General features: G+C 53.0%; 2 protein-coding genes and 1 non-coding gene across 6 annotated transcripts; 2 read left to right on the forward strand and 1 right to left on the reverse strand.

The window, feature by feature from the left end:
* The first annotated feature begins 268 nt into the window (after nucleotides 1-268).
* Nucleotides 269-24,618, forward strand: Itga7 (integrin subunit alpha 7). Of its 4 annotated transcripts, XM_036169671.1 has the most exons (26): nucleotides 269-678; nucleotides 5,168-5,295; nucleotides 5,394-5,473; nucleotides 7,101-7,356; nucleotides 7,863-7,994; nucleotides 8,234-8,353; nucleotides 9,154-9,361; nucleotides 9,468-9,661; nucleotides 9,902-9,990; nucleotides 10,107-10,234; nucleotides 10,360-10,455; nucleotides 10,593-10,654; nucleotides 10,770-10,939; nucleotides 11,702-11,851; nucleotides 12,319-12,434; nucleotides 12,914-13,106; nucleotides 15,067-15,147; nucleotides 15,234-15,313; nucleotides 15,411-15,485; nucleotides 15,614-15,716; nucleotides 16,152-16,328; nucleotides 16,479-16,610; nucleotides 21,381-21,494; nucleotides 21,709-21,807; nucleotides 21,919-22,044; nucleotides 23,926-24,612. In XM_036169671.1, the coding sequence occupies exons 1-26, from the start codon at nucleotides 473-475 to the stop codon at nucleotides 24,154-24,156; spliced, it is 3,546 nt and encodes a 1,181-aa protein (XP_036025564.1). In that variant the 5' UTR covers nucleotides 269-472; the 3' UTR covers nucleotides 24,157-24,612. The 4 variants fall into 4 exon arrangements, with proteins under 4 accessions (XP_036025564.1, XP_036025561.1, XP_036025562.1 ...); XM_036169668.1 differs by lacking the exon at nucleotides 8,234-8,353 and having other exon boundaries at nucleotides 23,926-24,618; XM_036169669.1 differs by lacking the exon at nucleotides 7,863-7,994 and having other exon boundaries at nucleotides 23,926-24,618.
* On the forward strand, nucleotides 11,258-11,359 carry LOC118571300. The gene has a single exon (XR_004943336.1). It is a non-coding gene; the product is annotated as a U6 spliceosomal RNA (small nuclear RNA).
* A 435-nt stretch (nucleotides 24,619-25,053) lies between the features above and the next one.
* On the reverse strand, nucleotides 25,054-27,101 carry Mettl7b (methyltransferase like 7B). Its single transcript, XM_036169493.1, has 2 exons — nucleotides 26,569-27,101; nucleotides 25,054-25,334 (listed from the first exon to the last, which is right to left on the reverse strand). The coding sequence occupies exons 1-2, from the start codon at nucleotides 27,064-27,066 to the stop codon at nucleotides 25,098-25,100; spliced, it is 735 nt and encodes a 244-aa protein (XP_036025386.1). The 5' UTR covers nucleotides 27,067-27,101; the 3' UTR covers nucleotides 25,054-25,097.
* Between the last annotated feature and the right edge of the window lie 771 nt (nucleotides 27,102-27,872).

Genomic DNA, 27,872 nt, shown 5'->3' on the forward strand with positions numbered 1-27,872 from the left:
CCTTCTCTCTTCCTACTGTATTTCTCTCCGCATTCCTGAGCTCAGCCTCCACTTTTCGGGGGAAGGGTGGGAGAAGGGTAGGGGGAAGGGAAGAGCGCACCGTGCAAGGGTGGGGAGGCAGGGCGCTAGGCAGGTGCATGCAGTCTGCACCCGGAGCTGAGGGTCTGGGCATCCCAGGCTGTGCGCGGGTGTCTCGGTCTGCTGCGGGAGGCAGGGGGCGGGGCCTGGGCGGCATCCTGGCGAGGAGGCGGAGCCGGAGCGCACGCGGGCGCTCCCTCTGCAGTAGCTGTACTCAGCTGGTCCCAGGGCAGCGGAGAGGAAGGCTCGAGAGGGGTGCCGGGGTGAAAGATCGGAAGACTTCTGAAAGATCAACTAGATTTCGGAAACCAGAAACACTCCTGGGGAGAACTGGGGGCTCTAGGCTCGCGACGATTTCCTCGCACTAGCACCGAGCGCTCGCAGGGTTGGTTCCATGGGCAGGATTCCGAGCTGCGATTCCCTCCGGCCCCCTGGGATTTGCTACCTTCTTAGTTTCTCGCTCGCTGGACTGCTCTTACCACGGGCTGTCGCCTTCAATCTGGATGTGATGGGCGCCCTGCGCAAGGAAGGCGAACCTGGCAGCCTCTTCGGCTTCTCGGTAGCCCTGCACCAACAATTACAGCCCCGTCCCCAGAGCTGGTGAGTCACCGTACCCGCCCAGAGTCCCCAGGCTCAAGCCAGGGGCTACCCTTCTCCCAACTCCCCACCTACCGGTCTCTCAGTCTTTCAACCGTACTCTGCTCACAGGCATCCCATACTTTAACCTGAAGCCTTGCCTGGTCTTGTCTAGATCCCCAGCTCCAGAATCTTGTCTTGGGGATGAGTTGGAGAGCAACGCTCTTCTCAGAGGCCCCCTTCCCTCTGCCTTTCCCTTCAGTTTGCATCCTTGCTCCAGCCCTGCATCTCTGGCTCCTCTTCATCCTCAGAGGGGCGAACTGCTCCAGGAAGGGAGGCTGGGCATTCTGTCTCTGCATAGGGTGGAAGGAATGGTCAAGGGCAGAGAAGATGAGGGTACCGTGGGCGCGCGAGAGGAGAGAAAACAAATAGATACTGCCAGAGCATCATCATGAGATGGAATGAGGACTGCAGGACCCTGGGAGGCCAGGGATGACAGGGCTCTCTACACGGCAGGGAGGGTAGAGGAAGACCCAAGAGGTCCCAGCACTCTGCAGCGATGGCTGGTCACAGACTGTGGCCGAAAAATAGAGACTCTGAGTAGCAGCTAGAGATGGTGGCAGCTGTCTTCACTACTGCCAGAAACACCAACAGCAGCAGCAGCAGCAGCAGCAGCAGCAGCAGCAGCAGCAGCAGCAAAGATCCAGTAAAGATGCCAAACTGCTGCTCCCTTTCCTCCTCAGGGACTCTCCAACTCCAGAGATCTCAGTCGTAGGGAAAGACAAGGAGGAGTGAGATGTAGAAGACAGGTCTCATCTTTCTCTGGTCTTGTGGCAGACAGACACATTCACAGTTCATTGTGTTTCCAGTCCTGGTTCTTACCACCCTGGAAAGTAGGCAAGAGCAGGGAGAACGCTTCCCACCCCCTCACGCCCAAGGGCATTTCCCACCCCGCTGTGATAGCCAATGCACAAGCCACATTTAAGTATCCATTACTGGGATCGATGCTGTCCCCAGGGACTGTCTTCTCCCCCTTACTATTGGTCTGGGGGCAGGAGGCAGGGACGACGGTTGATTTCTCCTCCCCCACAGGAGGTGGGGGAGCCTTAACCTTCCTCCTTCTATTATTCCTGTCATCCGGGAGAAGGGTGCACTCTCTAAACCTTTGGGAAAGATAGAAGCCAACTGATGTCTCAAGCCAGCCCCAAGCTCCATCCTTCCCCCATCCCCCATCTGTTAGAGTTCCAGGCCCTGAGGCCTTTTTAGGACATGCTGAACTCTCTCGAGTTATTTCCAGGCAAATTCTAGGTTATTTTTAATAGCTTGGTCTCTTGTCATTTTCCCCTTCTCTGAAGGTGGCCCCTGATTCTGTCTCCCAGAGCCAAGTTGGGGGCATTCCCAGAGGGGCCTGACGGGCTGGCTCCAGTTTGCTCCAGCAGGGGGCGTTCTGCTGACTGGGGCACGGATAAGCTGCTGCTGCCTTGCCCGGCTCCTCCGCAGCCCCGAAGAGAAGACCTCCCCATCTGTGGCCTCATTTATTCCCATCAACTGTGAAACGGAGGCAGACAGCATCACTATCACATGGGGTTGTTTGAGGGAGGGGGATTATGAGTCCTTCATATATGTAAAATATTTAGAATAGCACAAGACCTGTATAGTGAGTGCTGTGAAAGTGTTTGTCGTGTTGGGGTTCAGGGAGCTTGAGAGCAACAGCATCACAGCGTCCTGGATCCAGAGGCTTGGCCGAAGGGGCCCCAGGCTGAGCTGAAGGGGCCCCAGGCTGAGCCAGCCTTCCTGGCCATGCAGCTTTCCCAGAGGCCCACTCAGACTGCACTGGGTCAGGGAAGGGCTGGCCCGGGGCTGAAGTAGGAGACAGTGGTAGTGTGCTTCTTACTGGGCCCCCGGGCTCACTCTGCACCCAGCAGGCACACGACCCCAAACCCCACCCCTTGCACTAGCTGGAGCTCTGACTACTGTTCCATCTGAAGGCCTGGGGCGGTTGGGCTCCTGGGATGAAGCCAGGAAGGAGAGTGTGGCTGGAGCAGAGGTGAAGGGGTGCTCTTCTTCTAGGAGGAACTGGCTGGGTTCTTCCTTCCAGGAGTAGCACTGGGCACTTAGCTTCTGCCCATGTGAGCCTCTTTTTCTGCCCTTGGCCTTCGGGAGAGATGTGAACACTGAACACTCCCACGTCTACTTCTTTGGCTGTGCGGCTGCACACTGAGCAGTGGAGGCACTGGGTGTCTCTGTGAGTCCACAAAAACGTGGGAGCCCAGTAAATGAGTCCTGGCACTTCCTATGGGGCAAGCACAGACAAATTAGACAAGCCTGGTGTTGTAGTGGGTAGCCAACGATGTAGCAGACGACATCCTCAGTGTTTGCAGGTTGAGGCATTTCGGACTTGTGCGAAAGTTGGAGTCTCCAGGGCACCATCACCTAGATTTCCTAGGGTGTCATTTCTTGCTCCTCTTCCTTTTCTGGAGTGGTTTCAGCCTTCTGAAAACAGGTCAGGCAATGAGTGGACTGACTGGGTAATTAGGGAGATGTGGATCTAAATGTGGGCAGGCTGCTTGAGGCATTTGAATGAGTTTGCTCATCTGGAAGATAAGAATCCTTATCTTACAGGACTGTGAGATCAAGTGGGATAATGCTTGTGGTTTGTCTCCTAGGAATCCAAGTGGAGAGTGGTAAAGGTTAATTCCAGCAACCTCTGTGTCCAGCCTGGGGCCTGGCCTATAGTAGGTGCTATGTTGCCTTACCAATCAGTGCCTGACCCAGGGCTTGGTGTATAATGGTGTATTGGTAAACAGTGGTGATGAATGATGAATATATGTCCTCTTTCTTCCTGCTTCCTCCATTTTAAAAGATCTTTTTGTTTATATGTATGTTATATATACATATATGTATGCATATTTTGCCTGGGTGTATGCATGTGCACCGCTTGCATGCCTGGTGCATGCTGAAGGCCAGAAGAAGATGTCAGATCCCCTGGAGCTGGAGTTAAGCATGGTTGTGAGCTGCCTTGTGGGTGCTGAGAACAAAACTCAGATCTTCTGCTGGAGCAACAAGTGATCCTGACTGTTAAGCTATCCTTCCAATCCCGCATTCTACCTCTTGAAAGATTTATTTTTAATTTTTTATTTGTTTATGTGTTTGTGTGTGTTCCCTGTGCCCATATAAATTTATGTGCACCCACATGAGTATGAGTGCCCACAGAGGTCATTGGATCCTCTGGAATGGGAATTACAGACAGTTGTGAACCACCTGGTGTGGGTGTTGGGAATGGAACCCAGGTCCTCTGCAAGAGCAGCCAGTAATCTTGACTGCTGAGCTGTCTTTCCAGCTGCGTGCTCCCCCCGGCCCTGCTTGACACCGGCTCAGATATGCCATGGCAGCTGCTGAGAGGCAGGAGTTGTGGGAACCTTTTCCCCCTTCCTAAGGGTTTGGCTCAGTGCCCCACAGATGCCTGTCTGTAATGCTGCCCGACAGTTGTGGGATTTACCCCCAGGATGGGACATGGAAGAGTGTGGGAGCGAGGACCTGGGACCTGTCCTGCTGCCTACCACTCTGGAGTCTTTCCTGAAGAGAGAAGGTCTCGGTTGCCATCTGGGTATCAGTTACTTCATCTTACGTCCCAGTCCCTCCTGGCTTCGGGGTCCAGCCCTGGGGGACCCAGACAGCCTCCATTCCCAGCACAGTCCCCCCCTGGGGAAGACGCTTTGGCTGTATTCATGGAAAATTGTTCTGCCAAGAAAGTTGTAACTCAGAAAAAGGCTGAGGGGGAAGTAAGAGGGAGAAGACTGGGTAGGGGTGGAGGGAGAGGAGAAGAGAAGGCTGTGGAGGTGGGGGTGCAAAGGTGGGGCCGGGAAGGGAGTGGGGGCGTGAGGAGGAAATGGGGTGGGGTTAGGGGCTACTGGGAAACCTTGTCCCACTTCCACACCGGTGGGCATGACTGAGTTTGGGGCCTGCAGAGCTCCCAGTGGGGAGGGTCTTTGCTTTACACACGGTGGAGGGGAAGCAGGCCATTTCCAGCCTCTGGCCTGGCCTCTGAAACCGTCCCTGAGCTATTGTGGTGCTCGTCTGTGCGCCCGTTGCTCTTGCTCCAGGCATTCTTGCCATCTCTGGCGGGGTTTCAACTGGACTCGGGTTGGGGAGGAGGGCAGTCTGAGGCTGGGGCCAAGCAGGGGGTGGGGAAGCTTGTCCGGAACAGGTGCTAGGGACGGGCAGTTCTCTTAGGCTGGCAGCGCTGGCAGGCTGCTCTGACTGGCATGTGTATTTACATGTGTATACCCACTCTTTCTGTTGGTCTTTTATGGGAGAGTAAGTAAGTACACATGTGGCATGGTCTTTGAACACATCCTTGCCAGAATTTGAGAGAGAAATGACTTTTTTTTTTTTTTTCTTTTCTCTTTAGTACTTGAACACTCTGCTTGGCACTGAGGAGTTGGGGCCAGGGAAGCTCTGGGGTGGTTGGAGCACTCTGGCCTCTGAATCTAACCCTTGTCCCATCCTACAGGCTGCTGGTGGGTGCTCCCCAGGCCCTGGCTCTTCCTGGGCAGCAAGCAAACCGCACTGGGGGCCTCTTTGCGTGTCCCCTGAGCCTAGAGGGGACGGACTGCTACAGAGTGGACATCGACCAGGGAGGTGTGGCCTTGGGAGGTGGAGTGGGGGGCAGCCTGTGAAGAGGGGAGGGCGGGACTTTGTCTCCTGTTCCCTCCCTGATACCCAGTGTCTTGCTTCAGCTAATGTGCACAAGGAAAGCAAGGAGAACCAGTGGCTGGGAGTCAGTGTTCGGAGCCAGGGACCGGGGGGCAAGATTGTCGTGAGTACCTGCTTCTTGTGACAGTGCAGAGGTTGTGATGATGCTGTGTGTACATTGTGTGCATATAGGTGCGCCTACAGAATACAAAATGGCCCATGGAATGATTCCTAGAACCCCTGGGTGATACACAAAGGTGTAAGAGACAGCCCCTTTCCTTATTGATTATATAACGTTATAAAACATCCGTCCATCTATCCATCCATGCATCTGTCAGATTCTTCCTGTGAATGTTTCCTTAGTTCCAGGCGTCACGCTAGTTTCTGAGTTTCTGAGAGTGGACGTGTGAAGAGAGCGGGAGGCCTCAGCGCTGTCAAACAGCTATGGAAATTCTTGCACATATCCCTGCAGGCCAGAAGAGGGCGCCAGATCTCATTACAGATGGTTGTGAGCCACCATGTGGTTGCTGGGAACTGAACTCAGGACCTCTGGGAGAGCAGTCGGTGCTCTTAACCTCTGAGCCATCTCTCCTGCCCCATCTTGCTTTGTTATTTTAGATGGAGTCCCGGCTGGCCTGGGACTCAAAGAAATCCTCCTGCCTCTGCTTCCTGAGTGCTGTGATCTAAGTCCTGTGGCGCCATGCCTTTTAGTTATGACAGCTCTCTTCCTTTTCTGTGTCTCTCATTCACATGCACAGAAGCACAGTCATCAATAGCAGCCACCCTGATGCGGACTATAAGCAGTGTTGTGGTCTGGTTTCTAGTCCATAAGTCCAAAGGAGCAGGGGAGAGGAAGGACTGTTGCTGCAAGCGTGGTGTGCTGAGCCAGCTTTTGAGAATGGGTAACACCCAGAGGACAGAGATTAGGGTGTGTTCGTTTTGGCGGTGATGACACTTAGGAAGGTCTAGGGACAGGGACTGGGAAGAGGGCTCAGTAGAGTACTTGCTTTGCAAGCCTGGGCGTCTGAGCTGGATTCCGAGAATCCACATTAAAGAAGCAACATTTGGAGGTTGTGCTTATAACCCCTGCATCAGGGAGCCAGAGACAGGAGGATCCCTTGGGCTTACTGGCCAGCCAATGTAGCCAATTGGAAGGGCCCTGGTCTCAAAAAACAAAGTGAACAGCTCCTGAAGAATGACACCCGAGGATGACCCCCCAATCTTCATGTGCACCTGACATGTGTATGTGTACTAATATTATTTGCATGTTCACCTGCACATATCTGCATGAGCACACACGCGCGTGCGCGCGCGCACACACACACATACACACACATACACACACACATATACACATACACACACATACACACACATACACATATACACATACACACACATACACACATACACACACACACACACATACACACACACACACACACCCCAAACAGCACGTTTCAAGGTTGCTACACAATCAGGGATGCACATGTTCTATGTGCTGTTACCTACGTGTCTGTGAGTGTCCAGGTAGAATGTAGGACAAAGCCATCTTTCTTCAAGTGGCTAAGATGGGATACTGGATAAGTACCTCACAATGGTTGTGTGCACGTGCTCTGGTGTGTGCATGCTTGTGCGTGCGTGCATGCGTGTGTATGTGTGAGTGTCTGCCAAAAGTCTACATACATTTGAGCAGCATGTTGGTCCCTGGTAAACCCAGGGGAATGACCTGACCTCTCATTCTCTCACAGACCTGTGCGCACCGATATGAGTCTCGACAGAGAGTGGACCAGATCCTGGAGACTCGGGATGTGATTGGCCGCTGCTTTGTGTTAAGCCAGGACCTGGCCATCCGTGACGAGTTGGATGGTGGGGAGTGGAAGTTCTGTGAGGGGCGCCCCCAGGGCCATGAACAGTTTGGGTTCTGCCAGCAGGGCACGGCTGCCACCTTCTCCCCCGACAGACACTACCTCGTCTTTGGGGCTCCAGGCACCTATAACTGGAAGGGTGAGTCATTCATTGGGGCGGGTGAGGAGGAGACCAAAACCTCCTCTTACCTCAGAGATGGGATTGCCAGCAGCACATGGCCAAGCATGACCACGAGTTCACTGGCGTGTTGAACTGGGGCACTGCCATGCTTTCCACTCCCATCTTGCTGGCGCATAAATGAATGGGGGCACCTCCTCTCCATCGCATGGCCGTGTGTTTATCTACATGTTGGCATGAGCTCCCACATGCACGGCTGGGCCAGGGCCTGCATGCTCCAACACAGCAGCCCACACCTCATCACTGCCCTTCCCGTCTCTGCACGCCGCCACTGGCTGAACTGACACTCGGTGAGTGTGATGCCGCGTCTGGGGGACCCTAGAAGCTTGGGCTAGGGAGATGGAAGGTGGAGGCGGGGCTGAGGAGGAGGGGAGGGGCTTCCCCGTGTGTCTGTCTAACAGAGCGTCTGGTCTGAGGGGTGTGCCTCTCTCTCCCGCCTTGAGCACTAACGGGGACTATCCTTGCAGGCACAGCCAGGGTGGAGCTCTGTGTACAGGGCTCGTCCGACCCTGCAGACCTGGATGACGGGCCCTACGAGGCTGGGGGCGAGAAGGAGCAAGACCCCCGCCTCATTCCGGTCCCTGCCAACAGCTACTTTGGTAGGGACCCCTCCCTGGTCCAGAACCACTCTAACTCTCTGCTCCTTTCTCTTTTCCTCTCTCTCCACGCTCCCATCCTTCTGTCTCTGGCTTCTTGGTTTCGTTCACTTTCTTCCTCTCTTTCCCTTTTTACCTTCTGGCCTTTCTGTGCGTCTCTCTCTTTCTCCCTACTCTGCGTTCCCTTCTCTTGCTGGCTTTTCCCTGGTGTCTGTCTCTCTCCGACCTGCCCCCCCCCACAGGGTTGCTTTTTGTGACCAACATTGATAGCTCAGACCCTGACCAGCTGGTGTATAAAACTTTGGACCCTGCTGACGGGCTCACAGGACCAGCCGGAGACTTGACCTTGAATAGCTATTTAGGTTTGTAAGCTCCTGCGTCCTGGGCCCTGGGGTGTGGCCCTGGCCTTCCCGCTTCTCTCCCAGGGAGTGTCCTTTCCTTCTCTGCTCTCCCCCAACATTTATGCTCAGGGAAATACATGTTGGGCCCGAACTGCAGGGGAGAATTAGGTACATTGACAGGCCTGAGGGCTGTGAGCCAAGGGTCTTCATGGAGGAAGACCCAGGTGGAGTGAGAGGCCCAGGGTTAACCCTGCTTGGAAGGACAGTCTTGCCCTCTAGGGAACTTCCTCTGGGGGTGGATGATGGGCTGATGTTGGAGAAAGCTCTAGCCTTGTGGAAGAACCCCCCGTAGTTCTTATGTCCTCTTCTGCATATGAACAAGGATGACATGTGCTCCAGGAAACATTTGGGTGAGGCAAGCTCTTCCTTGTGTCCTTGTCTTCCTCCCATATGTGTAAAGACTATCTCCCCTGGCAGGGTAGGGAAGATAGGGGTAAAGAAGGTGCGCTGGATGTCAGTGGACCTCCAGGGTGTGAAAATGGAGGAACAGCCCTCTTCTCCAGTTCCCCAGGTTGGGCATGAATGGTGGCAGCTCTGGCCCGGCTCCTGTTGCTGTGCCCAGCCCCTCCTACCAAGTCTATGTCACATCCTGCGTGTCTGACCAGGAGGGCTATCAGGATTTCCAGGCCCTGGCGGGGGAGGAGGAATAGTCCAGACATAGTGGTGGTGACTGCGGAGCAACTCTTCCTTGGGGATCCAGGGAGATTCCCTGGCTTCTGACTCTTGGAAAATCACTCATAGTAAGCGATCTCCTCACCCAGGTTTCTCCATCGACTCTGGGAAGGGTCTCTTGCGTGCAGAAGAGCTGAGTTTTGTGGCAGGGGCCCCTCGTGCCAACCACAAGGGGGCTGTGGTCATTCTGCGCAAGGATAGCGCCAGCCGCCTGATACCTGAGGTTGTGTTGTCTGGGGAGCGCTTGACCTCTGGCTTTGGCTACTCATTGGCTGTGGCTGATCTCAACAATGATGGGTGAGAGGAGACAAGAGAAGTGTGCCCCTGGGGCCAGGAGTGGCTTCTGCACTTTGTCCCGACTCCCTTGGTCTAGAGGGCCCCATGCTGTCTCCCTCTTCCACAGCTGGCCAGACCTGATTGTGGGTGCCCCTTACTTCTTTGAGCGCCAAGAAGAGCTGGGAGGTGCTGTGTATGTGTACATGAATCAGGGTGGCCGCTGGGCAGATGTCTCTCCTCTCCGGATCTGTGGCTCCCCTGACTCCATGTTCGGCATCAGCTTGGCTGTCTTGGGGGACCTCAACCAAGATGGCTTCCCAGGTGTGACTGGGATTGGGAAAGCTCAGTGTGGGGAGGGGTGGAGTGGAATCGAAATCAGGGGATTTTATAACTCAGCCAAGCTGAGCTAGTGATATCTGGAGGGAGTGGCCAAGAGGATTTAAATGATGTGTGCAGCTCCTCAATGACACTAGAAACCTGCAGGACTGAACAAGGGAAATTGGGTATGGACCTTGTCCATCATCCTCCACAGCCCCACGATGCTTCTTCTCATGCCCCCAGATATTGCCGTGGGAGCTCCCTTTGATGGAGATGGGAAAGTCTTTATCTACCACGGAAGCAGCCTGGGGGTGGTTGTCAAACCTTCACAGGTGAGGGGACTCACTAGTGTGAGGGGATGGTCCTGGGGGGGAGTAAGGGCTGCCGAGGGCAGGGTAGGGAGGATTGGGAAAAGTGGGTTCAAGGAGGCTGACTATTTGGTCTCCAGGTGCTGGAGGGCGAGGCCGTGGACATCAAGAGCTTTGGTTACTCCCTGTCTGGTGGCCTGGATGTGGATGGAAACGACTACCCAGACCTGCTCGTGGGCTCCCTGGCTGATACTGCCGCGCTGTTCAGGTGGGTCTCCAGGCTGTCCTCTCCTCCCTGTAGCTCTGACTTCATTCTAGTCTCACTAGGACGCTGTGGAGTGTTCCTAACCCCACATCCTCTCCTTTCCTACCCAATGGACTCCCCATGCCCAGGGCCAGACCTGTTCTTCACGTCTCCCAAGAGATCTCCGTTGCTCCAAGAGCCATCGACCTAGAACAGCCCAACTGCGCCGGTGGACGCTTGGTCTGGTGAGGAGAGACGAAAAGGGAGTGTGGAGGAGGACGCCACCCTTGCTTCCTCTGCCTCTCCTCCTTAGTTTGGGTCTGGGCTGTGGCAGAAGTGGGTTTGGGGTCTTGCCTGCTCAAGAGCTCCATTTTCCCTGCAGCGTGGACATAAGGCTCTGTTTCAGCTACACTGCTGAGCCCAAAAGCTACAATCCTGCCGTGGGTGAGTGGAGTCCTCACCCGCTGCTCTCTCTGATGGCTTCCAGGGTAGAGAGGAGGGCACCCCGGGAATAGGGTCCTCAGCTCACCGACTTGACTCTTCTCCCTCCATGCCACAGCCCTGGATTACACGTTAGATGGGGACACAGACCGGAGGCTCCGGGGCCAGGTTCCACGAGTGACTTTCCTGAGCCGAGGCCCAGATGACCTCAAGCATCAGTCCTCAGGAACTGTGTTGTTGAAGCACCAAGGCGACCGAGTCTGTGGAGACACCATGTTCCAGCTGCAAGTGAGCACTGCCTTCTGGTCTCTGAGTGACATCGTTATCACACGTCTTTTCCTTGCCTCTTCTCTACCTTAGTCACACCTTGGTGTAAGCTCTGGGCTCCAAGGGGCTAGAAAGATGCTCAGCAGCTAAGAGACTGTCCTGCTTTTGCAGGTGACCCAGGTTTGGGTCCCAGTACTCACCTTGGGTGGCCAGGAATGCCCTGCAACTCCAGCTCCAGGAGACCTGACACTCTTCTGGCGTCTTTGGATACCTGCATTCATGTGTTTACACCCCCACACAGATACACATACACACATACACAATTAAAAAAAAAAAACTTTGTACTTGATAGCATATATACTAAAATGGGAATGACAGAGAAAGCTAGCATGACTTCTGCCTGAGGATGACACATAAATTTGTGAATAATTCCATATACCTACTTTTGCCTCTCTGCCTGATTTTCTTTCTTTTTTTTAAAATTGAGATGGAGTGTCTGTATGTAGCCCAGGCTGGCCTAGAACTTTTTATATAGGCCACTCTCCGCTGCTTTCACACATCTGTGAAGTCTGGCACTTCACAGAGATGGGTGTCCGGCCTCACCCTAAGGGAAAGCTCTTTCCTGTTGGGGTTTCTCTTCTCATCCTCACGACTTTCCCACGTCTGTCTCTAGCTCCCTCAATTTCTTTCCGAGCTTGAGGAGAGTCTTCAGCATCCTGGTGGGGGCCTTGGTCAGGGCTGGGCTTGGGGTTGTTCCAGTGAGGAACGATCTTTCCCTTCCAGGAAAATGTCAAAGACAAGCTTCGGGCCATTGTGGTGACCCTGCTCTATAGTCTGCAAACCCCTCGGTTACGGCGACAAGCTCCTGGCCAGGGGCTCCCCCCTGTGGCGCCCATCCTCAATGCTCACCAGCCTAGCACCCAGAGGACAGAGGTGAGCATGGGGAAGTGGAGCTGGGAGGGAGCTGGTGCCTCCACTGTGGCACCCACTCAAAGCTTGCAAAGCTCTTCCATATGTGGAGCCCCAGTACAACCCTGTATGTGTAGGTGATGTAACACCTCGAAGGTAAACTGGCTCAAATGGCCATGTGCTCCTTCCTAGTCTGAGAGGACCGTGCTCCTGCTCCCTCACTCCCTGTAGTTGCTCAGGGGCCTGGGATAATCAAGGCCCCGTTATCAGCAAGTGCTTATTGCATGGTTCTCTAGGCAACCCAGTGGTGGTAGCCTTCACTGATTTTCAGTCTCTGTGTGGAATCTAGTGTGCACAGTCTGGACGGGGAAATGCGGTCCACCTATGGACCAGCCTGGAGTTGTTGAATCTCATGTGTTTAATCTCATATGCCTTGGTGACACATTTGACCTCAGCCTTAGACATGATCTTCTCCCGAACACTCTTGTCAGATCCACTTCCTGAAGCAAGGCTGTGGAGAAGATAAGATCTGTCAGAGCAACCTGCAGCTGGTGCAGGCCCGATTCTGTTCCCGGACCAGCGACACAGAGTTCGAGCCTCTGCCCACGTGAGAAGGGTGGAGAGCACATGTGTGGGCGAGGAGAGGGCCAGGCCTCAGCAATGCAGGAAGCCTCTACAGAGGGGTCAGGCAAGGGCTCTGATTCAGAAGACCAAGATGAGGGTCAGGGATGGGACTGCAGGGTCCTGGCCAGAGAACAATGTTCCTAGTCTGTATAACACCATGTGTTTTATGGACACGTCATCACAGTGTTCACCCCTCTGTGAGGTAGGGAAGATTGGCTCCATGTTGTGGATGGAGAGCAAAGGCCCAGAGGGGTTGCTGTTCATACAGAAAGTGGTGGAGTTAGCATAAGAATGGAGGTCTCCTGACTCACTGTGTGCATTGAAAGAGCTGCCTTGGTTTGGATTGGGTGTGGTTTGGGAACCTAGGGTGGGAGGGGAGGCAGTATGCCCTGGACTGGGGGCTGGCAGCTGGGAGGTGGTGGGAGGCTCAGATCCTACAGTGAGTTGGCTCCCATCCTCCAGGGATGTGGATGGAACAAGGGCCCTGTTTGCATTGAGTGGGCAGCCATTTATATGCCTGGAGCTGACAGTCACCAATCTGCCCTCGGATCCGGCCCAGCCTCAGGCAGATGGCGATGACGCCCATGAAGCCCAGCTCCTGGTCACCCTACCAGCCTCGCTACATTACTCAGGTGTCCGGGCCCTGGACACTGTGGTAAGAATCTGGGCTCATCATAGTCGCTCCCATACTCTTCCTCTCTGTCGTAGTTAGGGTTTCTATTGCTGTGAAGAGAGACCATCACCACGGCAACTCTTATAAAGGAAAGCATTTAATTGGGGTGGCTTACAGTTCAGAGGTGTAGTCCGTTATCGTCATAGCAGGAAGCGTGGTGGCGTGCAGGCAGACGTGGTGGTGTGCAGGCAGACGTGGTGGTTGGTGGGGAGGTAGCTGAGAGTTCCACATCTGGATTGGCAGGCAGCAGGAAGAGAGAGACGCTGGACCAAAGCCCACCTCCAGTGACACACTTTCTCCTGAACCCTGTCGAGTAGTGCCCCTCCCCAGTGACCAAACATTGAAGTCTATGAGCCTGTGGGGGGCATTTTTATTCAAACCACCACACCCTCTTTTCTCCTCTTGGTTTCCCTCCTCACCCCAAGTAGTCTCTCTGCTTATGTACAGTCTTCTCTCTCTCTCTCTCTCTCTCTCTCTCTCTCTCTCTCTCTCTCCTCTCTCTCTCCTCTCGCTCTCCTCTCTCTCTCTTTCTCTCTGAGACAGGGTTTCTCTGTGTAGTTTTTGTGCTTGTCCTGGATCTCACTCTGTAGACCAGGCTGGCCTTGAACTCACAGAGACCCACCTGCCCATGTCTCCTGAGTGCTGGGATTAAAGGCGTGCGCTACCACCGCCGCCACTCAACAACATACGTATATTTTTAGAGAAAACATGATATATGTCTTTCTGCCTCCATTATTAACCTGTCTTATTCTCCCTTTCCTCTTTAGGCCACTTCTTCCTCCCAACATAGTCTCTCTTCTATGTGTGTGTGTGTGTGTGTTTGAGACAAGGTCTTACTATGGGGTCTTGGCTGGCCTAGAACTTGTTATGTAGAGCTGGCTGGCTAAAAAAATGACAGAGATCCACCTGCCTCTGCCTCCAGAGAGTTAGAATTAAAGGTGTGCACCACCAAGTACCAATCTTAGTTCATATGTATATTTGAGACAAAGTCTCTCTCTGTAGCCCAAGCTGTTCTTGAACTTGTGGCAATCCTCCTGCCTCATCCTCCCAGGGGCTAGATTATATGTGTCTGTCTATCTATCTATCTATCTATCTATCTATCTATCTATCTATCTATCATCTATTTATCTATCTATCCATCTATCATCGTCTGTCTATCTATCTATCTATCTATCTATCTATCTATTATCTATCATTGTCTATCTATCTATCTATCTATCTATCTATCTATCTATCTATCTATCTATCTATCTATCTATCTATCTATCATCTATCTATCTATCTATCTATCATTGTCTGTCTATCTATCATTATCTATCTATCTATCTATCTATCTATCTATCTATCTATCATCTATCTATCATAATACATATATTTTGATCCCACACAGTTTTTTCTGTCACCCTTTCTTCTGCACTCTCAGTTTAGAACCCCTCTTCTTCCCATACAGCCCCTTCCACTTTTATGTCACATATAAATTAAAGTTAGATGTCTTCCCTTCTTCTTCTTCTTCTTCTTCTTCTTCTTCTTCTTCTTCTTCTTCTTCTTCTTCTTCTTCTTCTTTTCCTTCTTCTCCTTCTTCTTCTTTTTTTGAGACATGATTTCTCTGTGTAACAGTTCTGGCTTTCCTGGAACTCACTCTGTAGCCCAGGCTGGCCTCGAACTCACAGAGATCCGCCTGCCTCTGCCTCTAGTGCTGGGATTACAGGCGTGCGCCGCTGTCACCCGGCTAGATTTCTTATATGAGAAAAAGTGTGATGTTTATCTTTCTGAGTCTGGCTTGTTTAATTTAACATGGTGATCTTCAGGTCTGCCCATTTTCCTGCATATGACATAGTTTTCTTCTTTATGACTGAGTAAAACTCCATTGTGTATTCATGTGAGATGAGATCTTGAGGGGCTCAGTAACCCAAACTGACCTATCTTTCCCTCCCTGATCCAGGAGAAGCCGCTCTGCCTGTCCAATGAGAACGCCTCTCATGTCGAGTGTGAGCTGGGGAACCCTATGAAGAGAGGTGCCCAGGTTGGCATATCTAGCTGTTTCTCTGACTGTGTGGCCCATCCTTAAGCCCCTCTCCCCTGACCCACCTGTCATTCCACACTTGGCAGGTCACTTTCTACCTCATCCTCAGCACCTCTGGAATCACTATTGAGACCACAGAGCTGGAGGTGGAGTTGCTGTTGGCCACGTAAGACCGGGGACAGGTTGGGTTACTTAGAGAGGCTTCAAGTGCCTCGTGGAGGTTCCTGTGCCGACTGTCCGCACGTCCCATGTTTGCATGCCAGGATCAGTGAGCAGGAGCTGCATCCGGTCTCTGTTCGAGCTCATGTCTTCATTGAGTTGCCGCTGTCCATTTCAGGGTAGGTGTTGCTCGTGTGGGTCCCTCTGCCACTCCCAGTGCGTGGCTTTGGTTCTGCCTTAACCTCTTGGCTCCATTTGGCTGGATCCCAGGCCTCCTCAGCCCCTCCTCTCATCTCCCCACAACCAGGGTGGCCACTCCCCAGCAACTCTTCTTCTCTGGCGAGGTGAAGGGTGAGAGTGCCATGCGATCAGAGAGGGATGTGGGCAGCAAGGTCAAGTACGAGGTCATGGTAAGCATCCTGCTGTGTGGCCTCAGAGAAGAGGCTGTTGAGCCATGTCTCAAGGTATGGGTACTTTTCTCACATGGCAGCATGGTGGTGCTGGGGTCTCAGCAAATCATCTGCACAGGCCATCTCGTCTGCAGGTCTGAGGGGCATTGAGAACTCAGAGGAATGAGTCTCCTGGGGGCCTCAGCTGGAGGGGGATCTTGGGCAGTCTATAGCTCTCCGTAATACTTTGCCCTGGCTTGTCCTAGATCCCCTCACTCTTGTCCAGCTTGTCCTGGTTTGGTATGAGGCGAGAACAATGCCCAGTCTGGTCTAGACTGTACGGCTTTGGTGATGCTGTGTTTCCCGAGGTCCCCCACATCAGCCTTGCCTCTCTCTGTGACGCAGGGTCCACTCAGAATCTGAGCTTCATTTCTTTACACTGCTTTGGGTCCATAGGTCTCCAATCAAGGCCAGTCGCTCAACACACTGGGCTCTGCCTTCCTCAACATCATGTGGCCCCACGAGATTGCCAATGGGAAGTGGCTGCTGTACCCCATGCGGGTGGAGCTGGAGGGTGGACAGGGGCCTGGGAAGAAAGGGATCTGCTCTCCAAGACCCAACATCCTCCGCCTGGTGAGGCTTAGGCAGGGCAAGGCCGGCCGGGTGGAACATGGGAGCGATGTCATGCAGCAGGGGGAGTGTGTGGGTGGCGGAGCGGAGATGCCATCTGAGGGTTGCAGTATCTGGAGGGACTCTCACTGCCCCTTCCCCTTCCCCGTCCAGGATGTGGACAGCCGGGATAGGAGGCGGCGAGAACTGGAGCCGCAGGAGCCGCAGGAGCCTCCAGAGAAGCTGGAGCCCAGCACGTCCTGGTGGCCAGTGTCCTCTGCTGAGAGAAAGAGAAACATCACCCTGGTGAGGGCAGCAGAATGACAGCACAGCCACAGTGAGGGTTCATGTGTGATGGAGGTGGTCATCACAGGTGCAAGGATGTCGGGGAGCTGGGCATCCTCGGAGGGACAAGTTGGCCACAGTTTGCATCCCAGCTGGAGGGAGACGGTACCCGTGAGGCAGCTCCTGACACCCCAGACCTGGCAACTCCCAGTGTCCACTCCAGGGGCAGCTAGGTAGCCAAACATCGGTCCTGCTCATTTATATAAGACATCACATTTTATAAGGGCTGGGGTGGACTCAGCCTCTTGCCTCCATCTTCTAAGTGCTGGGATTACAAGCATGTGCCACCAGGTTCAGCTTCCCATGTCCTCATAATTAAGAGTATAGTATGTACACAAGATTCGTTAGGCTAAATATGCCCTTTGAACAGTTTTGCTTTCCACTTACCTAGTGTCGGTATTTAGCTGGATGCTTGTTCCTAGGGTGGTGCTGACAGTGAGCAGGTGGTACGGATGTCAGTTAGAGACACTGAGGGTGGAGCGAAGCCTAGGCATGGCAGCCTGATCAGTACAGCCCCGGAGATCCTTGGCCAGTCGTTGTAATTGGTTGGTGAACTCTGTCACACCTTGTCCTTTTTCTGGGCTGAAGCCTCCCCATACCCCTTTGATACCTAAGCCAAGGCTAAAGAACGTGGGCAGCTGTGGTCTGGAACTCGATGCTGTTGATGTATATACATCTAGTCCCTCCTTCTCCACAGGACTGACAGCTCCAAGAGACTCCCCTCGAACAAGAACTTTGATAGCTTCTTTCTTTATTTAGAAACAGAGTTTTTCTTTTTTCTTTCTTTCTTTTTTTTTCTGTTTGGAGTCAGGGTCTCTCTGGTTGGCCCAGAACTCTCTCTGTAGACCAGGCTGGCCTTGAATTTACAGAGACCCTCCTGCCTCTGCCTCCTGAGTGCTGGGATTAAAGGTGTGCGTCACCATGCCCATCTTAGAAACGGTCTTGAACTCATGGTGATCCTACCTCAGCCTTCACAGTGTTAGGATTACAAGCATGGCCACAGTATCTAGTTATTTATTAATTGTGTTTATTTTTATTTCAGAACCAAGCAGCACATCATTCCATAAAAGACAGTGTGTTCGCTCTTTACTTAGCAGGGTTGGAGACCAAACTAGGGCCTTGTCTGTGCCAGACAAGCACTCTGCAATTGAACTGGGGCCCAGCTCCTCATTCTTTTGGGAGAGGAAGGGATGCCATACTCTGCAGCCCTGGTGTCCCTCCAGCTGGAATCCTTTTATTTCATCTCAGGTGCTTTTTAACCTTTGAGCCATCTCTCCAGCCCTGGCTTTTTTTTTTTTTTAATGATTTTATTATTTAAAAATTTTTTATGTTTATGTGTTTTGCCAGCATATATGTATGTAAACCACGTGTGTGTATGGTGCCTCCTTTCAGAGTCCACATTGAGGTGATCATGAGACATTTTTCTATCTGTACCTGGCTCATTTCATCTCATGTAATATCATATATATATACACATATATGTATATATATACATATACATGTATATATATACATACACACACATATGAAATGTTTTTTTGAGATAGGTTTTCTCTGTGTAGTCCTGGCTGTCCTGGAACTCACTCTGTAGACCCCACTGGTCTTGAACTTAGAGATTTGCCTGCCTCTGCCTCCTCAGTGCTGGGATTAAAGGCCTGTGCCACCACTGCCTGACTCTTAAAAAAAAAATATATATATATATATTTAAAGATTTATTTATTTATTATGCATACAGTGTTCTGACTGCATATATGCCATACACCAGAAGAGGGCATCAGATCCCATTACAGATAGTTGTGAGCCACCATGTGTGGTTGCTGGGTATTGAATTTAGGACCTCTGGAAGAACAGCCAGTGTAGCTAGAGTTTCCTGGTTTTATGGAGCTCTGCAGGTGGTACCCTGCAGCTTCAAGTGCCCAGCAGCCGGGGAGGAAGCTGAGGGTGGGAACCACCCAGGCCTTTGGAATTTGCCCCACGTGGGCGCCAGATATTGGTGAAACTATTAAGGCCACTCCACGCAGTTAAAAGGGAGGTTTATTTTGTGGGGTAACTTACAAGTGAAGGGATAGGTAACAGGGTCTGGGAAAGGTGTAGCACAATCCGGCGGTGTTCTCTGGAGAACTCTGCTCGGGTCTCCCTCCAAAACCAAGAAACCAAAGCGAGCTGGCCCATCCGGATCTCGGGTCTTCAGGGACCTCTCTTGGCCCCGCCTTGTAGGTGTGACAGTTACCGAAGCCTCAGTGGGGGTTGGAACTTCCAGATCAAAGCTGGAATGGCTACCCACTACAAGCCAGTGCTCTTAACCTCTGAGCCCTGGCTCTTAGATTCTTTTTTTTTTTTTTTTTTTGGAGCTGAGGATTGAACCCAGGGCCTTGGGCTTGCGCTCTACCACTGAGCTAAATCCCCAACCCCGGCTCTTAGATTCTTTCTAAAATATTTTTAAAAGATTTATTTATGTTTATGAGTGTTTTTACCTGCGTATATGTAGATGTACCATGTGTGTACTTGGTGCCTGTGGAGGTCAGAAGAAGACATTGGATTCCCTGGAATTGGAGTTATGGATGGTTATGAGCTGCTCTGTGGGTGCTGGGAACTGAACACAGGATCTCAACAAGAGCAGCAGGTGCTGCTAAGCAGTCTCTTCAGCCCCTTCATTTGGAATTTTTTTTTAATATAAGATAAGGCGGATAGCCTTGCTTTTCAACAAATGGACTAAAGAGTTCGAATTACTCAAAAGTAGAAAAATAAAATAATTACTCAAAAGTAAAAAAAAATAAAAGATTCTGCCGGGCGGTGGCGGCACACGCCTTTAATCCCAGCACTCGGGAGGCAGAGGCAGGTGGATCTCTGTGAGTTCGAAGCCAGCCTGGGCTACAGAGTGAGCTCCGGGAAAAAGGTGCAAAGCTACACAGAGAAACCCTGCTTGAAAAACAAAAAGAAAAAACGAAATAAAAGATTCCAAAAGGGGGCTAGGGAGACGGTTCAGTGAGTAAGGGCGCTTGCCGCCAATCTGTCCCTGGGACCCGCGTGGCGGAAGGAGAGAGCCAACTCCTACAAGTCAGTCTCTGAGTTTCACATGTGTATGGTGGCATGCACCCTCCCCACTCAGAAAATGCTTTTCTTTTTCTTTTTTCCGAGACAGGGTTTTGCTGTGCAGTTTTGATGCCTGTCCTGGAACTCACTCTGTAGCCCAGGCTGGCCTCGAACTCACAGAGATCCACCTGGCCCTGCCTCCCGAGTGCTGGGATTCAAGGTGTGCCCCACTGCCGCCCACAAAAATGATTTCTTTTTAAAGACTCCAAACATTCTCAAACCATTCTCTTTTCCCCTCCCTCCTCTCTTCCCATTCCATTTCCCCACCTCCTTTCTATCCCCACCCCATCCACTCCTCAGAAAGGTGCAGGCCTCCCATGGGAGTCAACAAAGCATGGCACCTCAACAAAGTTGAGGCAGGACCAAGCTCCTCCCCCGACATCAAGGCTGAGCGAGGCATCCCACCATAGAGAATAGGTTCCAAAAAGCCAGCTCATGCATCAGGGACAGGTCCTGGTCCCACTGCTAGGGGCTCCACAAACAGACCAAGCTACACAACCGTCACCCATGTGCAGAGGGCCTAGGTCGGTCCCATGCAGGCTCCCTAGCTGTGGGTCTCGAGTCCGTGAGCTTTGGTGAGCTCCGGTCAGTTGTCTCTGTGGGTTTCCCCCTTTGACCCCCTCCTTTCTTATGTGTGTCAGTGTGGTGAATAGTGACTAAAGGTAACTTTTAGGCAACTGGGCTGAAGTCAGGCTTGGAAGGAGGACAGTGTGGGTCTCCTGGCCCCAGCAGCTTGTAGGCAGCCTCTCCCACAGTGAGTATGAGTTTAGAGTGGGAACATGGCTTTGCCAAATACGAATCTGTGCTCCACCACTGACTAGACTGGTTTCCTTTCCTCTTTTTTCTTCTTCCTTCCTTCCTTCCTTCCTTCCTTCCTTCCTTCCTTCCTTCCTTCCTTTCTTCCTTCCTTCCTTTCTTTCTTTCTTCTTATTTATTTTTTTTCCAGAGCCGAGGACCGAACCCAGGGCCTTGCACTTGCTAGGCAAGCGCTCTACCACTGAGCTAAATCCCCAACCCCCCTTTCTTATTTTTTAGACAGAGTCTCACTATATAACCCAGGCTGTCCTGGAACTCGCTTTGTAGCCCAGGCTGGCCTCGAACTCACAGAGATCCTCCTGCCTCTGCCCCCTGAGTGCTGATATTGAAGGCGTGTGCACCACCATGTCTGGCACCACTAAATAGCTTTGCTAGCTCTGTGAAATGAAGGAGGCTGGTGGCCTTCCTTAAGACTCATTTTCTTCTTTTGAAAGACACTGATGCCAGGCACAGTGGTCCACACCAGAGCAGCCTCAGCACTTAGAGGTCAAGGTAGAAGGATAAGCTTCAGGCTAGTCTGAGCCACACTGTCTCAGAAAGAAAGTACCTTGCAGGAGATTTGGAGCTTCACTAAGGTAGGTACTGGGCGCTTAATAAATTGAGACAGTAAGTTGAGTAGATATCAACTCGGGAAACCACTCTGCCTGTTGCTAGGAAGTGAAAGACCCCTCCCAATGTGTTTCAAAGCCAAATAGTTCCGATTTGAGGTAGGTAGCTATTTTGGGCCAGAGGGTTAGCTTGGGAAGACTTCCTGGAGGAGAGGAGTTTGAAGTCAGATGAGGGGCACGGGAGAGATGGTAAACTGCCTATCCTCCTCCCTAGGACTGCGCCCAGGGCACGGCTAATTGTGTGGTGTTCAGCTGCCCACTCTACAGCTTTGATCGCGCGGCTGTGCTGCATGTCTGGGGTCGCCTCTGGAACAGCACGTTTCTGGAGGTGAGGGCACCACGGAGGTTCCAGGCTCAGTGTCTTTGGCAAAAATCCCCTCGGTGCTTACTTCTGCCCCTTCCCCATCCAAATGCAGCACTCTCCAAAAGCCAAGCCAGACAGAAACACCCTCTGCACTGGCACCATGCCATCTGTAATCTCAGTGGCTGGAGAGGGTTGAGGGGAACACAGGCATTTAGACGTCTCCTTCCCCATCCCTTAGGAGTACATGGCGGTGAAGTCCCTGGAAGTGATCGTCCGAGCCAACATCACAGTGAAGTCCTCTATCAAGAACTTGTTGCTCAGAGATGCGTCCACAATGGTGAGCTGCTGGATGGGTGGGAGGATGGGGTGGGCAGGGGACTCTCCCTGCGGGGACTCTCTCCCTTCCCACTCACTCCAGCTTTTGCCCTGTTAACTCCTCGTTTCTCAGATCCCAGTGATGGTGTACTTGGACCCTATGGCTGTGGTTGCAGAAGGAGTCCCCTGGTGGGTCATCCTCCTGGCAGTGCTGGCTGGACTGCTGGTGCTGGCCCTGCTGGTGCTGCTGTTGTGGAAGGTGAGGCTTGGGGAGGGATGGAACCATTGTGAACTGGAGTTAGAGTAAGGTGGTTAGCCTCTCACCCACACATGCATTCCTCCAGCAACTCTACCCTGAGCACTTACCCTGCATGCCCCAGGAACTCCATCTGCCCTAGATGTTTTCAGAGTTGACTCCGGCGTGGATCTGGTCCTCAAGGACTGTGTAGTCTAGTGGGAGTGGGGGAGCCTTGTAGTTAAAGGACACGAGAGGACGGTGGGAACTCAGAGGAAGGAAGGCTTTGGAGGATGATTCCCTGGAGCTGGACCCTGGTGAAGTGGTAAGATAGGATGTGGGTAGATGGGAGGTGTGGCATGTGAGACTTCCAGAATAATCAAGGTGGATAAGGCCACAGGCGTAGAAAGTGTGGTCCGATTTAACCAGAGTTGTGGCAGCAAAGGTTGGGAAAGGAAACTGTGATCAAGGCCAGCGATGTGGAACACTAGCTCCAGGGAGCTGCTTGGAGCTGACTGGGAGCTGCCACATACAGAGGCATTCTTGTTCTGGCAGAGCGGGGACAGAATCCTATTGGCTCAACATAAAAGCACACACATGCACGTGTCGATCTCATGCCCCACCAGGACCCATCCCCGAGCCACATGCCACATGGGGGCTTGTGCAGAACAGAGCACATCCTCGGGGCTCTGTAGACTGCCCTGCCCACCTGCTATTTGACAAGTGTGCGTCACCAGTGTGCCAGCTCCGGAGTGGCATCCATGCTGTTGAGGAGAACTTGCCCAGTTGTCTTGGGGATGGTTAATGCCTTCAGGATTGGCCTCAGGACGCCAGTCTCATCCACTACTCCCATGGAAGGGACAGGCAGATATAAAGGCCTCCTCCCTCCTCAGCCTTCCCATCCTCTGCCTCTGTCCCCTTCTCCCTCAATATCCCAGTGTGGCTTCTTCCGTCGGAACAGTCCAAGTTCATCATTTCCAACCAATTATCACCGAGCCCATCTGGCCGTGCAGCCCTCGGCCATGGAAGTTGGGGGTCCAGGGACTGTGGGGTAACTGTTGTGTGTGCACGTGTGTATGCAAACATGCGTGTGTGTCTATGTGTGTATGTGTGTGTCTAAGTACAGATCCAGCCTTGGGAGGGGAATCAGGAATGTGCAAGGTAAAGAGAGGGGTGTGTATAAGGGTAATGAGAGACCGAATATTTGAGGGAAGGAGTAATTAGAAGGTGAGGCTACAAGTGTGAGCACACATAGCCCAGCATGCACAGGGAGTGAGTAGACTAGGAGTGTCAGCATGTGGGCATGTGGGGTACTCTGCATGTCTTTTCTGTGGGAATGAGTGTGCAAAGATGATGGTGCAAGGAGAGTCTGTGCTGCCCGAGCATGCAGGAGTCTTGGCTGTTCTGAATTTCAGTTTGCAAGGCCCAACGCGACCGCGGTAGGTGAGGGGTTAGATTCATGGATGCAAGGGCCCTGGCCTAAGGGGATGCTATTCAGTGAACATGCACACAGGTATATATGTCTACAAGGCTGGAAGGTCATCATTGTGGGTATTTGGGAGGTCTGGGACACTATTTTATCCCTTGGATCTTGTGTTCTGGGAGAAGCTTGGGTGGGAGAGAAAAGCTTGTGAGGTCCTGATGTTCAGCTTCCAGCCTCTCCTCCAGGGACCAGGGGAAATCTTGGTTTTACCCTTTTGGTTTCCTTCTGGTCCTCTGGCTGTGAATGAGACCCTTGGACCCTGGTACTGATAATAGCAAGCTGGGGGCTGCCCGCTGTGCTGGAATTTGGCCAGCCTACCTCACTTTTGTGTCAGCAGGCTCTTTCTAGCTCAGGGATGGCGAGGGGCTTCTAGGGGCCTCAGCCCCGCAGGCTTCTCACAGTCTGTCTTGGTGTCCTTATAGCTGGGATTCTTCAAGCGCGCAAAGCACCCCGAGGCCACTGTGCCCCAGTACCACGCAGTGAAGATCCTTCGGGAAGACCGACAGCAGTTCAAGGAGGAAAAGACGGGCACCATCCAGAGGAGTAACTGGGGCAACTCCCAGTGGGAGGGCTCTGATGCGCACCCCATCCTGGATGCCGATTGGCACCCCGATCTGGGTCCGGATGGAACTCCTGTGCCAGCCACTGCCTAACTTACCTTGTTCCAGGCCTGGCCTGCGGGTCCCTTTCACCCTTCCCCAAGATGGCTCCTGGGGATGGAGATAGTGGAGTCGTAGGTTGCTGGCATCACGCTGAGATATGGCAGGCTCTACTTCCTCAGGGGCACAGACCTCTCCCACCATGAGAACCACCCCTCCAACTTCCCCTTAGAATGCTGTGAGACGAGGGGGCGTATCAGGGATGGGCTGTGGGGCGTGGCTGGAAGGGCAGGCACGTGCTGGTGCGGGATGGGGAGTAGGGGTCCTGGTCTCCCTCTCTCACCCACCCTGTGTAACACGTCTCCCCAAGTGCCTTAGACAGAGGGTCAGGGAGGAGATCATGTCACTGTCTCAGGGGCTCTTCCCACCACAGCCCTCCCTGTCCTCCGACCGTAGTGTGGGGTACCAGCCTGGTGGTTTTTGTCTATTTATTAAAAAGTACTTGACAATAAAAAACTCTGGTTGTTTTATTGAGTGCTGATCTCTCATCCTGAGGGTTTTGGCTTCTCTCTGTCCCTCTGAAGCTCAGGACGGAGTGGGCAGCAGGGAGGGAGGCCGAGGCGGTCTGGCAGGGAGTACGGGCATTGGCTTGTGACTGGTTCCAAGGGGCACATGGGTGTGTAGTCTCAGAACAGCAGTGAGAACTTCACCACGGGGACGAGGGAGACTAGGGGTCCTAGAAGGTGGGTGGGCAAAGTCCAGGGCTTTGCAGTTGACAGTATGGCACTGTATAGTTTTATACCTCTGGAGAAAGCAGGGAGGTGGCCTCACTGTGGAAGAGGCTGCCGGTCACCTCAGCAGTGGTGCTGAGGAGGTTCTCTCATTCTTTACCTCACGGGGGGGGGGGTGGGGGGTGGGGGGGTGGGGGGGTGGGGTGGGGGGTGGTGGCTCTGACGACGGGCAGGGAGGGAGCAGGTGGCCTCCTTGGGGGAGGGTTATTTCACAGCTTTCCCCATGATGTGGGGCCCAACAGGTAACCACTTGAAGGGAGCGGGCTGCCATTCCATTTGGACATTAAAGAACCCTGCCTTCTCAAGGTCCTTCCAGGTCTCTCTGGTGAGGTGGCAGCCATCCCCGATGTGTTTCCAGGTAGGCTCAAACACTCGCTGCCACAGGAAGCCCCAGCTTCCCCGAGGCTCAGCCACGTGCTCCCAGAAGAACAGCAGTCCTCCCTGGGAGGGAGGAAGGAGGGAGTTAAGGTCAGTTATCTACTCCAACCTACTCTTTTGGTCTCATGCCCCCTTCCTTCTCTCAGACCCAGCTTGTCAGATCTCTCTGAAGTTAGAGCTTCTGGCCTGAGAGTGTATGGAAGAAAGGGCTCCTGACTTGTTTAGCTTCTGCCGCTCCTCACAGTGCATGCAAGGAGCGGCCATGACTGGCGAGAGATCTTCATAGAACTACTACAAGGACTGTACGGTGGGGAACAGGAGACACTGAGGGTTCGTCCAGGCTTGTGACCTTCCAGCACCGTGACATGACACTCGTCATTGTCGTCATCTGCCATGTTCACACTCCAGCACTCTGTGATTAAGTTACGAAAAGGCACTCCGAAAAGTCTCACTGTGTGTTAAACACATTTACAGTTTTGTGTTGGGTCGCTTTCATAGCTAACCAGGGGCTGTGGGTAAGACATACCTGCTAGATAGAGACGTGATGCCATCCTCTCCTGAGTCTCTGGTGTCCAGCGCAACCAGGACACCCCAGGGTTCTGGCTACCGCAGGGCTTCCTCAAGCGCCCCCCACCCCCACCCCGTCCTCTTCCCAGGGGTTTCATTCACTCCCATACTGAATTACCACTAGAAGGTCACACTGGCCATGGCTCTTTTTCTCCAGGCCACATCATGTCCTGACTTCCTGAACGTCTAACAACCCGTGTGGCTTCTCTGCATGGATGTCTCAGCAGATCCTGAGAGCCAACCCATTCAGAACAGTTTTTCCATTCCAGCAGGTGGCCATTTCGTCCACTCCCCCTTCAGTGGTGCGAGGCAGAAACTTTGGAAATTGCCCTAAATTCCTTTCTTTCCACACCCAGCTCAACCTCTCAGAGATTCTGCTCCTCCTGACATTTCTACTCGAAGCCTTTTGTTCCCTCACCTCCTCCACACCATAACTCTTCATTTTAAACCTCACTGTTTCAGTGTCTTCTCAGCTCCCTCCCCACTGCACTGAGCACACTCCACTCCCCTGTCTTTCTGTAGCATCCATCCTATTGCGTCCCACACAGATCTGCTATCCACAAGAACAGGCCTGAGGTCCTAGACCACAGGCCATTCTGATGGCGTAGTCTGTGGTCAGAGGGTGGGGTACGTCAGCTTCCCCGGATTCCCCCGTCCTGGGTCCTGAACTCTGGAGTTGCCAAGGCTGTGCTCACCTGCCCCAGGTCTACACCCTTCCTGCTTTGCTTACCGGCTTCAGGACTCTCTGGATTTCCTGCAGGACCTTTTTGGGGCTCTGTACAGAGCACAGCACCAGGGTGCAGACCACCACGTCCATGGAGCTGTCAGCCACTTGTTTCAGGTCCTCCCCATAAGCCACGATGAAACGCTCGTACTGGAGGTGCCTGTTCTCAGCCATGCTCTTTGTGAGGAACTTCTCGAAGTTGGGGTTTGGGTCCACACAGGTGACCTTGCAGTCAGATGGGTAGAACTGGAAGTTAGCACCGGTGCCACAGCCCAGCTCCAGCAGGGCCACTTTGCCGGAGGTCCCCTTCAGATCGTTTATCTGGCTAAACAGTTCCCGTTTCTTGCCTTCCATCTTTTGGTTGGACCTTTTTGTTAACTTGGCCATCAGGTAGGGGAAATAGGTTTTGCACATGGGCTGCCAGTAGCCCAGCAGAGCCAGCAGATGCAGCGGAAGTGTGAGGAGCAGCACCAGCAGCTGCAGAAACGGGACCAGGACATCCATGACACCAGCTCTGTGTCCCGGGACACTGGCTTTTTGCCTCTGCCTGGTCTGGCAGATCAGTCTCCCTTCCTCCCACGGCAGGACTTTGCTCCCTGACTCCTGCCTGGGTGGAGCGTGCGTGAAATTCTTCCAGTAGCATGGGTCACACAGCCCCACAGGCTCTTCAGAAGTTGTATGTGGGTGAGGGACCATGGCCGTGCCTATGTGATGGGCAGATGAATAGCGTTGAGCGCGCTGACTTACCTCACAGGAGGGGAGGGAGGGGGCATGGGGACATGTTTCAGATCATGGCCTCACAAAGATCAAAGGCTGAGGGCAAAGCTGACTCATTGTCTTCAGGTCTGTCCAGGTTGTGCAAGCCAGAAATTCTGGTTGGATTCCCCTACCACACCCCCTCGGATTTTACGATCAGCAGCGTGCCTTTGCCCTAAATGGTGGCCAAGTGGCATGCGAGTAAGCCCCTGGAGACACTCGGGTGAGTGGCCAGGGCCCTCCCCGAGGACCTCCAATGGCCACAATGGCCGGCCCCGGCCCCTCTAGACAAGCTCTGGATTTGATTTGAAAACCCACCAATCCCTGGGCTCACCTCAAGCCCAAGACTTGAAATCCCACCAATCCCCACCCTGCAAAGCTCCGCCCCCACAAGAAACTATAAACCCCATCTCCTGCGGGTTCTCTGCAGCTTCTTGCCTGAGCAGAGGCAGCCACCCTCCCTGGTTCTTCCCTCCCTGGTTCTTTCTTCCTGAGTTCTTCTTGTGTGACTTTGCGGTATTCCTTGGCTCCTGACTGCCAGGCTTCCTTTCCCT

The sequence above is a fragment of the Onychomys torridus genome, chromosome 20 (assembly GCF_903995425.1).
Source record: "Onychomys torridus chromosome 20, mOncTor1.1, whole genome shotgun sequence".
Taxonomy (NCBI): Eukaryota; Metazoa; Chordata; class Mammalia; order Rodentia; family Cricetidae; genus Onychomys; species Onychomys torridus.

Excerpts from the sequence above, each read along its gene's own strand:
- Itga7 (XM_036169671.1), top strand. The coding sequence starts at position 473 with ATGGGCAGGATTCCGAGCTGCGATTCCCTCCGGCCCCCTGGGATTTGC. Across the intron at positions 11,852-12,318 it reads CTAGCACCCAGAGGACAGAG|ATCCACTTCCTGAAGCAAGG; the intron begins GTGAGCATGGGG and ends CACTCTTGTCAG. Across the intron at positions 16,329-16,478 it reads GACCCAACATCCTCCGCCTG|GATGTGGACAGCCGGGATAG; the intron begins GTGAGGCTTAGG and ends TTCCCCGTCCAG.
- Mettl7b (XM_036169493.1), bottom strand. The coding sequence starts at position 27,066 with ATGGATGTCCTGGTCCCGTTTCTGCAGCTGCTGGTGCTGCTCCTCACA. Across the intron at positions 25,335-26,568 it reads TCCAGAGAGTCCTGAAGCCG|GGAGGACTGCTGTTCTTCTG; the intron begins GTAAGCAAAGCA and ends CCTCCCTCCCAG.